The following is a 15,120-nucleotide window of genomic DNA, read 5'->3' on the forward strand; positions in this document are numbered from 1 at the left end:
AGGCCTCAAATTTATCCTCAATCTATGTGTTGCTGAAGCTGGTTAGTAAGGATGTGAGCATTTTGGGTGATCTTAATGGTTCGCCTGGGCAAGGTGTGTGCTGTCCTGCTCCAGGGTTGAGCTTACTGACTGCTTCCTCAAATCTGCAAAATAAACACACCGGCTCTATTTCATTAACAGAACGAGACTCGGAAGCTAGCGAACATCCGTATTCTCTCTCGTGCTGTGAGCTAGCTAGCGGAAGAGTCAGTCCCATCCGTATAAAAACAACGTCAATTCTTAAACACGTTGCCGCCACACAGATTTTGTCGACATTCAGAAAGGAAGCATATTTGATCCGTCATCTAGCGGGAAGGAAACGGGGTTGAGTGGAGACTAAAATGGAAAAGCACTCGGTTGGAGGAGGAGATAGCCCTGCGCTGCCGGGAGTACCGAATCGAAACAACCAGCCACGAACGCTGGCCAACTCTGGATCGACACAGGCTAGCGTGGAGACATTGGACAGGTGAATATATAGCTTTTCCGGTCTCGCTACAAAACTGTTACTAGCTACACTGTTATGATGGATTTTGCACTGGACAGTAGAAATATAAGAGCGAATTTCCCTTTCGTGGCTGCAGTTGTTAGACATGGCTTGTCATATGTTGTTACAAAACGTTTAGAATGTTACTACAGCGTTAGTTGTGTGTGTATTGGCTCTTGGGCGGTGTCGTGTATAGGCCTATCGTTGTAGAAATGTGACTTGCTCTTTCCTAGGCAATAGCCTGCCTGCATGCATCATTTAGGTACTTGTTTGACATATGTTGTTAGTGTTGTTTTCAACGAGTTTAACGTTAATCCTCAAAGCGTTTCATTGTGCTGTAACATGCAGTAAATGCATTGTAAGCTACCGTGTCTCTTGTGTATTTCGGCATTCGGCAACGAGAGCGCCAGATGGGCGTAGGGGATTTGTGCTAGTAATGGGTCGGGAACTGAATCGCATCGGTGTAAGAGCCGTTCATTTGGCTCCCTGATTTTTCACACTGCCTTTTGAGCTCAAAAGATTTTCTACAGATAAATTACAAAATAATGAGGATGAATCCTCACTGCACAAACAATAAATAGTGGGGAGAGCAAGTCAATCTGGTCCACGCTCTTTTTTTGCAGTGTGAAAAACGTAATATTCCATATTTGGCCAGTTAAAAATGTATTTGAATGCGCATTTCACGAGCTGACATAATGGCAGACTTTTGGGCTTCACATTGGAGATTAGTATTTTTTTTTGTTTTGTTCTATGTTAAAGCATTTTGAATAAAGAGCCGTTTGGGAGCCAAATGAGCCGGCTCGCCGAAAAGACTCGGAATGCCCATCACTAATCTGTGCCAAGTGAACACGCCCCTGTTATAAAGTAGTGGCTTTGCCCAGCAGGAATCAGCCTAACCGCGACCTATTTTTGCCCAGATGTTGCAAACAGGCTTTTTTTTTAATGTGATGCAGCCTACTACTGTGTGTGACTGACTGCCTACCTCTGGTATCTCTTAAACATTGCTCTCTCTCTCCCTCCCTTGAAACCACTATTGAGCCCTCTGTCCCCCTCTGTCTGTCTCTTTGTTTTTGTGGCCCCTTGTCCCTCTCTCCTTTGAACTCTCTCTCTGACTATTCCCTCATGTCTTTCTCTCCCTCTCTTTCTGTATATCCCCCATATTCCTTTGTCTATCTGTGTGTGTCTCTCTGTCTCTCTCTCTCTGTCTCTGTCTTTCTGTATGTCCCCTATATACCTTCGTCTGTCTGTTTCTCTCTCTCCCTTCATCCCTCGCCCAGTCCTACAGGTTCTCATGTGGAGTGGTGTAAGCAGCTGATAGCAGCCACCATCTCCAGCCAGATATCATCCATAACCCCAGACACTGCATCCAGAGACTTCAAGGTGGGGGAAACACGCGTGGTTGGTCGCACGCACAAGCACTGACGCGCTCACACACGGTCGCACGCACAAGCACTGACGCGCTCACACACGGTCGTATGCATTAGCACTGATACGCACACGCACACACACACTTGCTGTTTGTAATAGCAGGCTTATAACAACACACACGAATGCGCAGACAATAACAGGTTTAGACACCCACGTCATAACCTGTGTTTTCTGACTGACAGGTTGGGAGAAGGACAGATCTCCCAAGGGTAAGGTTAACCATAGCAGCAGCAGTGTTGCTTGTGTGTGTGCGCTCTATGTACCCTGGGTCAGGTGATTTGGGTAGTCTTCCTATGCTGAGTCTTTTCTATAGCAACTGACGTAGTCATGCAATGTCATTCTTTTTGTAAAGGCCACAGTCAACCTTTTTGTCTGTCTCTCTCTTTGCACCATTCAGAAAGCATTATTTTAGTTATTTTAGTTTCTGTATTGAGGTTGTAGCTTTTGTGTTCAGCGGGTCAATGCTTCTCTCACCGTCTGCTGCAGCTTTGCCATCCGGTGATACACCACTGTTCAGGGGTCTTCTAGGCCTATCCTTTAGCTCTGTGTGTTTTGTGTATGTGAGTGTTAACCCGGAGTGTGTGTGTGTAGTAACTTGGTGTGTGCGGTTGTCTGTAACCAACAGGTGTCCAAGAGGCCTGTTCTCAGGGTAAGATTTGAAGGCTGGTGGCCACCCAACAGCCTTTTTAACATTCCTAGGTTACCTTAGTACTTGACAACCTGTCAAGGAGTGTGTAAAGTACAGTGTGTTTCTTTGTGATTACCTATATATCGTTTATTTGTGATGTTCTACAGCTATTTTTATGGTTGTCAGCTAGTTCTTTGTGTAGTAGTTTGTAGGAGCTGTCATGCTGTTTGTACCTGTAGATATTACTTTCAAGGATAAAGAGACTGCGGGTCTACAGCCTTCAAGGTCAAGGCCAGCGTTTCCCAAACCAGAGGTCGCGACCCCATGTGGGCTCGCCTGATTTAAAAATGGGGTCGTGAGAGAAAGTCCGAAATATATTTTTCTGTTGCACTTCATTCATAGAACCCTGGTTTCGTCAGTAGTCTCCGGTAGCCACTAGATATGGTTGTAATAAACAGAGCAGTTTCTGTTTACTTCCTACAAATGTGGCTCTATCGTTTCTAAATCAAACTGGGGGGAAAATAATAGAATCAATAACCAATCATCTTTTTATTAGAGTAAGGTAAATGCCGGATAAAAAAATGTCATGACAGGCCTGATGGAAACAGCAAATTTGTCGCTTAACTTTCCAAATGTCAACAACAACAAAAAATGTGTCGGTAAAATGTATTATGTGTGGAATCGCCTTCATGCGCAAATATTGATATAATAACCATCATATCGAAGTGAACTTGGAGTCACATGATAATGTGTTGTGGTCCTCCCACTACGACTCGTGAAAGCGTGCAGTTTATTAAGGCTGCAGATGAAGTAAGTTACTTCCCAGGGTGGTGAAAGGGCACAGTGATGAGCTTGATGCTCCTTTCCAATAACTCTAGAGGGTTTTATTCTGGTGACATGATGATAGATGCTTGACTGCCGTTTGACAAATAAAAATAATCTCGCTCTTTTGTCCATAATAATCTTATCGTGAAGTAGGCTATACCCACACTGTATCTGTGAGCTGTTGGCTAGAGCACACGTGGCAATACCAGAGAGGACACACTCTCGCTATACAACGCAACAATTTGTGTGGCAAAACCATCAGTGGAATTTAGTGGGCTCCCGAGTGGCGCAGCAGTCTAAGGCACTGCATCTCAATGCTAGAGGCGTCACTACAGACCTTGGTTTGATTCCAGGCTGTATCACAACCGGCCGCGATTGGGAGTCCCATAGGGCGGTGCACAATTGGCCCAGCGTCCTCCGGGGTAGGGTTTGGCCGGGGTAGGCCGTCATTGTAAATAAGAATTTGTTCTTAACTGATTTGCCTAGTTAAACAAGTCAATTTGATGTAAGCACTTCTCTGGTGGGAAAATGTACATATTGTTTTATGCAGATTTTAGAATGTTCTCATTAAAATCTATTGCCAATTGGATGGAAACCAGGCTAATGATGATGTTCTTTTATACACAGAAGATCCTACAAACACATTAACTGATGATCTTCTCAACTTCTCTATACCATTTCTGATGCATTTGTCATTTCCAACCATACTTCCTACATATTGGAATGCTGTCAAAAGTACTGTCAGACTGATTTGCAATATACTAAACATTAGCCGTTGATTACATCACCTTTTTTTTCCATAGCGAGGTTGTGGCTTTGCTCCCTTCTTCACTTCCTGTTAGAACTCTACTGACTAACTATTCTAATTGATCCACAGTGCTTCACGTCCGTGACCTCAAAGACCCTTTTATCAACCTCTCTGCCACTTCTGCATTCTCTCTTTCTCTCACGTTCTCTCTCTCATTTTCTCTTTCCTCATTTTCTCTCTTGTTCTCTCACGATAACTTGCAACTGTAAGAGAATTAACTCTTCCCTTCGCTCTCTCTTTCTCTGCTTCCACGCTTGCCTTGCCTCCCATCTTGGTCCAGGACTTTATGGAAAGGGGACATTGTTACCAAGGCGATAGTGACTCTGCGCTTCCCCCCCACGCTTTGGCAAGTTTCGCTCTCTGTCCATCACTCCCTCCATCCCTTTCTCCTGCCCCTTCGGCCTCCTCTGTTCCTTATCTACTGCTGCCTCTTTCCCTATTCCTCTGCCTCTTTCGCTCTCTCTCTTTCCCCCCGCTCTCTCCATTCCTTCTTTTCCACCTACAACCTTCGTTTCATTATCCTTCTGCCTCCCCCTCTCTTTGGCTGTGTAGCTGTAGCTCGGACAGTGAGAAATGGTTCAGCTTAGAACCAGAAGTTCTGTTGAGAGTTCTAGATCTCTGAGATGGCTCTATGGTTCTATGTTCTAGGCTCTCAGAGACGGAACCAAGCAGGTGCAGATGGACGAGGTTCCACTGGTTCCGGGAGAGACCGTCAAGGCTGTGGGTGGGCATCCATTCTGTGTCTCTGTCTTCTGTCGCGCCCACGTTCTCTCGCATCCAGCCACTACTTTTCTGTGTGCCTCTCCCTCTCTCTCCCTCTAGATCTCTTTTTCTCCATTTGGACTTATTTTCCCATTTTCTATACCTTTCTGTTTTCCTCTCTCTTGTTTTCAGCCTATTATGAGAGGAGCTCTAGTTGTTAACATGTTTCTGTTTGTTTTTTTTGTTTTTTTTGTCCCCTCAGCCAAGGATGTGATGTACATCTGTCCCTTCACTGGCTTGGTGACAGGAACCCTCACCAGCACCGACTATAAACTATACTTTGTCAGCCTGGAGAGGGTAAGAGCACCCACATACACTCTCAGGTTTGACCCTCGTTCACCCAATTCTTTATTTAAAACTTTTATATGTGAACTTCCCCATCCTGTTCCCGTCTCATTCCCGTCCCATTCTCATCCCACTATTTTCCCAGGATACTCCCTTCATCCTGGATGTGAACCTGGGAGCGATCAGTCGTCTCGAGACCATCAGTGTCCAGAGTCATGGAGAGAACACACAGGGCATGGAGATAGTCTGTAAGGTGAGAAAGCACACCCTACTACTGTTATAAAGCCTGTTTATTAAGCCTGCACAAGGCTGTTATAAGCAGTCATAACAACTGCCATCAGTGGCCAGAGTCATGGAGGGAACACATAGGACATGGAGATATTCTGTAAGGTAAGAGAGAATTACAACCCAGGAGTTACACACACACGTAGTATTCTCTGTTAAAATGCATGTGCTTGCCCACAGGTTTACGAATTGTGTATGAGAGTTGAAGGAAGGATTGTTGGAAGATCTGGTTTCATTTGTATTCATAGATTTTACTTATAAAAACTCTTCTCTCTCTCCCCTTTCTCTCTCTCTCTACCTCCATCAGGACATGCGTAGTCCCCGGTTTGCCTATAAGAAGGAGGACGCCAGCCAACCAGAGATAGTGGAGGTTCTAACAAAACACACCTTCCCCCTATCAAATGGCCTGGTAAGACCTGTCAATCAACCAATACAGGGCGGGAGTTAAGGATCCTAGCATTCTGATAGGTGCCTGGCATGTAACGCAATATGGGTTGTGATCTTAGTTAAAATCCTTGCTTGTTCATTTGTTGAGACCTGTCACTTACTCTCCCTGTTTTTATCCCTTTGTAGCCCTTGTTTGCCTTCCTGTATAAGGAGAAGTTTCTTGTGGACGGATGGAAGGTGTACGATCCCATATCTGAGTACAAGAGACAGGTAACCATGGTTGATATTAGCTAAGAGAACAGATGAGAAATAGTATGTAACCATGGTTGATATTAGCTAAGAGAACAGATGAGAAATAGTATGTAACCATGGTTGATATTAGCTAAGAGAACAGATGAAATAGTATGTAACCATGGTTGATATTAGCTAAGAGAACAGATGAAATAGTATGTAACCATGGTTGATATTAGCTAAGAGAACAGATGAAATAGTATGTAACCATGGTTGATATTAGCTAAGAGAACAGATGAAATAGTATTCCTGATTTTCCAACATTAGAAAATCAGAACATTTCTGTGTAATTGGAGAAATCCCTTGAGATTTATTTGCTTTGAGTCTCGAAGTCCTTTTGAAAGGGTTCATGTAAGACTAACGTATATGTAATGGATAAATGCAGACATTTTGGTACATTACTTTGGAAGTAATGGACAACTTATCACACGTTTACCGGAAGAAATAACATGTTTTAAATTCTATTTTCAGTTGGATATGTGAATACACACCTTCAAATTTTTTCCACTAAATCTGGTGGTTGTTAGTTCCAGTGGCGATTTTAGCATGTAAATCTTGGCGGGGCAAAAAAACGTGGAATACATACCAGCAAAGCCACAACACATCACTAAACAATACATTAATTGAACTAGAACGGTAATAAACGGTGCCCACAAACTGTTAGGGCCTAGATAAAGCTGTCCCAACAGCAGTCCCCACACCTTACCACTGCTACACCTGGCTATCAGCGGAGCCTTGTTTGGCAGTCAAACAGTTAATTCAGCCTCATTTACTTCCTTTAAAAAAAAACATAGCTGATGTGGTTTCTGCTGACAATTGAGATGTACAAACTATGGCATAAGGGGACGGCAAGCGGATAAGAGACAATCCATCATTTTGATTAAGACATTAATGAGCGAGCTGGGATGGACGTAGTCAATATAACTATTTGTTCAGCACTTTTGAAATGTACAGCAACATAATTCAGAACATGGACTGTTCCTAGTGTCCTTCCTGTACACCAATTCAGAACCGTAAGATAAATAAAGGGGGCATAGAAGCAGACAACGAAAGCTCTTACAATATTCAATGATTACATTTCTCTAAAACAGGTTATAGGCTACATGTGCACCACAAGTCAGAACAAATAGGCAAATTAAGAGGTGAAAATAGACCAAATTATTAGGGTGATAAACATGGGCTACTAACAGCTTACTACACAACATACACTTAGTATTACTTTCTTAGCTAAAGTATGCATATCAAATAATTAATGCAATAGCATACAAGACATTTTTGGAAACACTTTCTTGTGCTGTGTCACTTGAACAGGAAGGTGGCGCGGCGGCCCTTCGTTGGCAAATTCTGTCATTAAACTTTTTTACAATTCTGATTTGGATGAAAGTTCAAAACGTATTTTCCCAGTCGTAGCTCGTTCCCAGTTGTCTTGAACTCTCTGAAGTCAGATTTTGCAGTTCCGAGTTAAGTTGTTTTGAGCGCGGCATTGACAGCATGGCCAATGTTGAATGTTTATCATTTTAAACTAAGAAAAGAGACCCTTAATCCTAGACTTTGGACCACACAGCTACTCCACTGAATAGCAGGCTAATGATTTTGCAATGCTTGCATTTAGTCACACTGATTCCTTCCAAACCACTCATTTGTTGAATTTGTGATTTCCAACTTGTTGTGTAATGTTTATGGTCACTGAGCACCGATATGTTTTATCTATAATTTCTCTTCATATGACAAGGATTAAAAAGGATTTGCCAGTAGAGTGTTGATTCATGAGGATAACTGCTGGCTAGGATTTTGAAAGTATGATGTTGACATGATCAGTCTAATCAAAGCTACTGTAGATATGTGATTTGATGTCATTTTATCTGTGGCCAATAACTTTGAGCCTTCTTGGATGGGCACTTCTAATGTAACTCTATGACGGCACCCAAGGGGCTAGAATTTTTTTGCTCTACTCTTAGACTTGGCGGTGACGCTGTCCCCTTGAGTGACAGAACACTGAGCCAATCACAGCACAACGCTCAGTGTCTTCTTGTCAGGACTTTGTTCATTACGAGGATATCATTCACATTGCATATCAAAAACTAGGCTAGAAGCTAGCTAAATAGTTTGTTGCTAGGAAACATGCCAATGTGACAACTGAATTCAACAATATCAGTTGCTGAAAACCACTGGTCAAACTACAAATATGTGGGAGGATTTGACAGCATAGCGCCACTTGCGTCATGACTGCAACATTGAAGGACCGAGGACATTCGTGTTCATCCCATTACTCGCCACGTTAGGTCATCAGATGTCTCTGCAAAAACAAACAAATGAATGCTAGCTAGCTACGTTTTTTTCCCTCGTTCGGCCTGCGTTTACAATGTATCCGATATCCGTTTGTGTGGATGTTGGTTTCGCGTTCTGTAACTTTGTAGCAAGGATGGTCTTGCGTGTGCAGTGTATCTATCCCAGAGACATCCAACTGTCCCGTATATCTGTTTTTAATGCCCATTTCTAGAATGCCCTTCTTGCCAATCAGAAAACAGTCTTAAACAATGCTGTAGTCAAAGAACTGATGAATGAACTGTTGCTCACTACATTTAGAAGCTCTTGTATTCCTGCTCTCCCCACACCAGGGTCTTCCCAACGAGAGTTGGGCCATCAGTAAGATGAACAGTAGTTATGAGGTGTGTGACACCTACCCTGCCCTGCTGGTCATCCCCACTAGCATCAAGGATGACGACCTCAAACGAGTTGTGGCCTTCAGGGCCAGGCACCGCATACCGGTACGTCTGGGGACGTGTGGGGGGGGGGGGGGGGGGTGTATGTGTAAAAAAAAAACATGTAAAAAAAAGATATGTGGTTTTACCTCTTGGTGCTAGCTGTGTGTATACTGTGTACATGTTTAAATGTGCTGTTATTTTGAAAGTTACCTGGAAAGTTTCCTCAACTTTTCTTCCTTATGCCGAAACTTACCTTGTACCCCGCTAGGTGTTTACCATAAATCCACCCAGAGAGCCAGGCCGCTATAGTCGTTAGCAGCCAGCTAACTCCTTCCTTCCTTGCTTGTTCTCTCTCTCCTTCCTCTTCTTTAGGTATTGTCATGGATCCACCCGGAGAGCCAGGCCACTATAGTCGTTAGCAGCCAGCTAACTCCTTCCTTCCTTGCTTGTTCTCTCTCTCCTTCCTCTTCTTTAGGTATTGTCATGGATCCACCCGGAGAGCCAGGCCACTATAGTCCGTAGCAGTCAGCCTTTAGTGGGACCCTCTGACCGGCGCTGTAAGGAGGATGAAAGATACCTCCAGACCATCATGGATGCTAACGCACAGTCTCACAAACTCACCATATTTGACGCCCGACAGAGCAGCGTGGCAGACAACAACAAGGTGATCTATTGCAATTTAAGACCGATGTCGTCAACTGGAGACCGTGATGTAAGCATTGGTGTTTAAGCTAAGTTTGACTTGAATCTCAGCTATGTTTCTATATCACGACGTGTTTTATGGTGACCGTAAAGGGACGGTATGGTAAATGTCTGGTATGTACGGTGTTTTGAGCAATTTTGGTGAATGTCCTGTAACTGTGTCTGCCTGTTTTAGGAGGTCACTCTTATGTCACACCACCAGCTCTCCAAGGGCTATTGATTACTTTGTGTCTGTTTCCATCTCTTCTCAATCCTACCCTCTCCCTTTTTCATTTTCTTTTTTTTCTCTTCTTGCTTTTCTTTACTCCCTTAACGTTTTCTCTTGTTTTTCTTTTGCCACTCCTCCTTTTTTCCGCTCTGCTAAATGACCTTTCCACCCCTCTCTCCCCCAGGCTAAGGATGGTGGTTATGAGAGTGAGAGTTTCTATCCCAACGTGGAACTCAACTTCCTGGAGATCCCCAACATCCACGTGATGAGGGAGTCACTGAGGAAACTGAAAGAAGTGGTCTACCCTAGTACAGACGAGGCCCACTGGCACTCTGCCGTCGACCAGACACACTGGCTAGAGTACATGCGGGTGAGGACTCTCTCTCTCTCGCTCTCTCTTGCCCTCTCTCGTTCACACGCACATACAAACACACTAGCTCAAGGGAGAGAGACGGATACGCACACAACACATTTTCACAAGCCCTTACATATCCCCCCCCTCCCCCAGGTCCTCCTTGCGGGTGCAGTGCGTATAGCTGACAAGCTGGAGTCTGGTAAAACCTCTGTGGTGGTCCACTGTAGTGATGGGTGGGACCGGACAGCCCAGCTCACCTCTCTGGCCATGCTGATGCTGGACAGCCACTACCGCACCCTCAGGGGCTTCCAGGTGAGTAAAAGGTGATGGGGAAATGGGGAGGAAGAGAATGTTTAAGGGCTGGAGAGGGGACGGCCACTACCGCACCCTCAGGGGCTTCCAGGTGAGAAGGAAGGTTGGGAGGGAAGGAAGGGAAGAGAAGAGGGAGAGCAGACTGTGGTGAGTGAGGAAGGGAAACCTTTGTCTCTCGTCATTTGTGTTATAAGTAAAGTATAAGAGGTGTGTCTTCTCAGGTGCTGCTGGAGAAGGAGTGGATCAGCTTCGGACACAAGTTTGCCGCGGTGAGGAGTGTGTGTGATGTGTCCGCATTGTTTCTTGTGTGTTTTCTTAAAGGTGTGTGTGTGTGTGCGTGCGCGCGCATGTGTGTTTAATAACCTGTGTGGGTGTGTTTCTCAGCGTGTGGGCCATGGGGATGAGAACCATGCCAACTCGGAGAGATCACCTCTCTTCATCCAATTTATAGACTGTGTCTGGCAGATGACCCGACAGGTGAGTGTTACACAGAGACGCACGCACAGACCGACACAAACACACACAGTACGTACATGTAGACACACATCTGGTGAGATTTCCCTGCTACACACACACACATGCAGGTAATTGTGTGATAATTGTGTAGTTATACTCAATCTGTCTTTCTGTCTCTTTATTTGTTCAAAGTTCCCTGCAGCATTTGAGTTCAATGAGTTGTTCCTAATCACCATTCTGGACCACCTCTACAGCTGCCTCTTTGGTACGTTCCTCTACAACAGCGAACAGGAGAGAGTCGTCAATGTAAGTATAATTTCTTCACCGGCGGGGGTGGGAGGCTGAGTGTTACAGTCCTCAGCTGGTCTCTTACAGTAAAACTGTCTATGGAATGTTAATTGATTCCTGACCATCTGTCTCTTCTTCTTCCTCCACAGGAAGTCCAGACCAAGACAGTCTCTTTATGGTCCTACATCAACAGTCAACCAGAGGACTTCACCAACCCGTTCTATGTGGACTATGAGCACCACGTCCTGTACCCTCTGGCTAGTGTTCGACACCTGGAGCTGTGGACCGGGTATTACGTGCGATGGAACCCCCGTATGAGGCCACAGGTAGGGGTGGTAGTGCGCTTGGTGAGTGATTGAGGGAGGGAGGGAGGTCTGAAATCTGTCTTGCCTACTACTTACATAAACTGCTTACTGTGTACCAATCGTACTATATTCTATTTAGAAAAACTAGATTTGAAAAATATATATATTTTAGAATAAGGCTGGTATGTAACAAAATGTGGGAAAAGCGAAGGGGTCTGAATGCTTTCCAAACGCGTTGTATGTTTGTGTATATCGTACTAACCATGTCTCTCTCTCCCCATCAGATGCCAGTGCACCAGAACCTGAAGGAGTTGTTGTTCCTGAAAGCTGAGTTACAGAGGAAGGTTGAAGAGTTACAGAGAGAAGCATCTTCATCACACGGCTCTCTTTCCTCTTCATCAGAACACACATCATCACCCTCACACAGCGGGGGCACGCCCCTACACACCACCGTCTGAATACACACACACCCCTACCAACACATTTGTCTTTGTATTCCCCTATTTTTCCATAAGTGTTTTTTATCATAGAGAAAATAAGTACACACTTGAAACAAAGTTTCGTTCTTGGTTGTATTCAAATAAGATATAGGGTAATGTAATTGTTGAAAGAAATATTACAGTATTGAGAGAAATGCACCATAATATTTTGTCGAACGTTGAAAGTGTAAATATAAATAGATGTAACTAATATATTTATACCTACCAAAAGTATACTCTTTACGGATGACAACAATTTCTAATTGAGTTGAATTCATATTTCTAAACTATCAACAGCACTTCTTAACTGCCACATTCCAGTAAGCATGTATTATCAACTCAATGGCAGCCTATTCCCTATAGGTCCCGGTCAAAAGTAGTGCACTATGTCGGGAATAGGGTGCCATTTGGAGTGTAGACTGAATAAGATCTCTATCTCTCTGTACTAACTTAACCTGATCCAGCTGTGCCATAACTATTCCTCTCTTCCTGTCCGTCCGTTTAATGTGCCCTGACTGGAGGTTTACCTTTTTGTGTATGTTGTGTTCCTATCAACACGTTCCATTGAAAGTCTCTGTGCACGTGTTTTTTTTTATGTCATTTTTTTCCTATTCAATGTGTTTCATTTCTATGCAATGGTGATATCCATATGATCTGTATTATATCTTGTATTCTTGTTATCTTTGGTATTCCTTTGTGACTTTTCTTTCATTGTGGTGACGCCAAATCCTTATTTTAGGTTACCATTTGCACCAAGATGCTCTCCTTGCCCTCTGCCGACGTTAATCAATGGTAATGTGGTCTGAGCTCATATCCCCTTTGTGGCTTTGAAGACACACTGCAGCAATACTGACATCCTGTGATACCCATATCCTTTTCCTTGAGGAATAGATCAATATCATTTAAGTCTAACTAACCTTAATGTCTTTGATATTATGTATGGTTCCTACTGTATTATGGTGGTTGTAACTGTTTCCTGTGTCATGTGATGGTTATAACCACTGTTTCCTGTGTCAAGCTTATGTTCTCATTACTGTGCTGCAACTTCATTGAACTTTTCTGTGGTAAATGTGATTATTTTCCAATTATTGTAACCTATTGTTTTTCTCTTAGTTATTTTTTTAGGTTGACATGGTCAAATAACTCAAGAATAGATTGGTAACATATTTTCTAATTTGGCACACAAAACCTAGAGGCCATGAATAACTTGATAAATAAATAAAACATGTCACCAACTGGCCTATAGGTGGCGCTGTTATAAGCAGTCTCACTTACCCGCTCATATCCGTCGCCCCGTTTGACCTAGAGACTTTGAAACATTGTACATAGGTGAACAAATTTGCTTCAAGGACCCATAAGGTCAGGATTGATTTTCCTCCATCTTGAAAATGTACAAATAACACCAAATTCGGTATGTAGGCCCATCTTTTAACTTTGCTTGAGAAACGCTAAAGTACATTGCGTCAAACTCATTCCACGGAGGGCTGTGTCGGCAGGTTTTCGCTCCACACTTGTACTTGATTGATGAATTAAGGTCACTAATTAAGGGGCGGCGGGTAGCCTAATGGTTAGAGCGTGGGGCCAGTAATTGAAAGGTTGCGGGATCGAATCCCGAGCTCACAAGGTAAAAATCTGTGGTGAGCATGGCAGTTAACCCAGGCGCCGAAGACGTGGATGTCTATTAAGACAGCCCCACCGCACGCACCTCTGATTAAGATGGGTTGGGTTAAATGCGGAAGACACATTTCAGTTGAATACATTGTTGGACAACTGACTCGGTATCCCCCTTTCCCTTTATTAAGGAACCTGGTGGTCTTAATTGAACGGAAAAACCAAAACCCTCGGCCCTCTGTTTGATACCCCTGATTGGTTAAGAGATGGCTGAGTTATTGATAAATAAGGAAATTTGATTTTATTTATATCCTTTGTAAATCCACTCCACAATGGCCTGGAATCAACTGGAAATGTTAAGTTTGGCATTGAAATTAAATTTTTTAACTATGCATCAAATAATCATAAATCTTCTCATGGACTAAAAGTCAGAAACTCAATTTGGTATTTGGACTCACAATAGTGCCTAAGGAGTTTGAGAAATAGTATTAGCACATATTGTGCATATTGTGCATTAGCATATATGCTAAAAATACTTAATCTTCGTCTCCTGAACTATATGACTAAATGACACCAAATTGGTATCATATGAGACCAAATTGAATGTAGGCCCATAGTTTGAGAAAAGCTAAGGAATTGGTCAAAAGATGGCTGAGTTATTGACAAATCAAAAATCTGAGTTTGTGTACATTCAACTTGAAACTTGTCACTATTTTGGTATTCATATCTTAATTTGGTATTAATATTTTTAAAAACAAGGAAACTTTTAATAGCAAATATTTATTGAATATTCGAAACATACAATATACTTGCAGTGAAGCAGCTCAACAATTACATCATACCAGTCATTCAACAGATTCCCATTCAGAGCGACACACAGAAGCATCCAGGGTCAACGCCCTGCTCAAGGGCACGTTGGCCGATCTACCGCCAGGCCAAAAAACGTGAACCCGAACCCTCCAAGATCCCCCCCCCCCCCACAGTTCCCCAATCAATAGCTGTCCCTCAACCATTCAAGACCCCTCCCAAGAACTACAATGAATCCCATTCCCCACCTCCAAGAATCCCCCAATGCACCAACAACCAAGAGAATGAACTAAAGAGAGAAAAAGGAAACAACACAAAGAATATAATAAAACCAAATAATACATTTTAAAAAAAGGACATCAAGGACAACTAAAATCCTAACAGCAATGCCAACTGTATATGTTTGTGTGTGTTCTTGTATGTGTTTATTTGAATGAGAGTGTGTATATGCATGTGGACAAACACCTGCGTGGCATCAGCCTCAGGCTGATTCAAATGTACTTTTTATTATGTTTCGATTATTCTATTATTTTATGCCCCAAATATTCAACATTTTGTTGGTGGCAAGATTCTTTGCATATGTAACACTAATGCTCAGAATCATCTGCAATCATATTCTCGTGAACCGTAACGGCAGATTCACTCAAGATGTTGTATTTACATCGTTACA

The 15,120-nt window shown here is 43.1% G+C and overlaps 1 protein-coding gene across 8 annotated transcripts; it reads left to right on the top strand.

Annotated features, from left to right (window-relative positions):
* LOC110500344 (myotubularin-related protein 1) lies at nucleotides 1-13,277 on the top strand. 8 transcript variants are annotated; one of them, XM_036957770.1, is made up of 18 exons: nucleotides 1-505; nucleotides 1,801-1,903; nucleotides 2,134-2,160; nucleotides 2,577-2,600; nucleotides 4,861-4,936; nucleotides 5,177-5,271; nucleotides 5,405-5,512; nucleotides 5,852-5,953; nucleotides 6,118-6,201; nucleotides 8,841-8,990; nucleotides 9,403-9,591; nucleotides 10,022-10,207; nucleotides 10,346-10,504; nucleotides 10,726-10,773; nucleotides 10,889-10,981; nucleotides 11,153-11,266; nucleotides 11,398-11,595; nucleotides 11,838-13,277. In XM_036957770.1, exons 1-18 carry the CDS (start codon nucleotides 381-383, stop codon nucleotides 12,009-12,011), a joined length of 2,055 nt encoding a protein of 684 aa, XP_036813665.1. In that variant the 5' UTR covers nucleotides 1-380; the 3' UTR covers nucleotides 12,012-13,277. The 8 variants fall into 8 exon arrangements, with proteins under 8 accessions (XP_036813665.1, XP_036813667.1, XP_036813668.1 ...); XM_036957772.1 differs by lacking the exon at nucleotides 2,577-2,600; XM_036957773.1 differs by lacking the exon at nucleotides 2,134-2,160.
* Nucleotides 13,278-15,120: the final 1,843 nt, after the last annotated feature.

This window comes from Oncorhynchus mykiss, chromosome 21 (genome assembly GCF_013265735.2).
Source record: "Oncorhynchus mykiss isolate Arlee chromosome 21, USDA_OmykA_1.1, whole genome shotgun sequence".
Classification (NCBI taxonomy): Eukaryota; Metazoa; Chordata; class Actinopteri; order Salmoniformes; family Salmonidae; genus Oncorhynchus; species Oncorhynchus mykiss.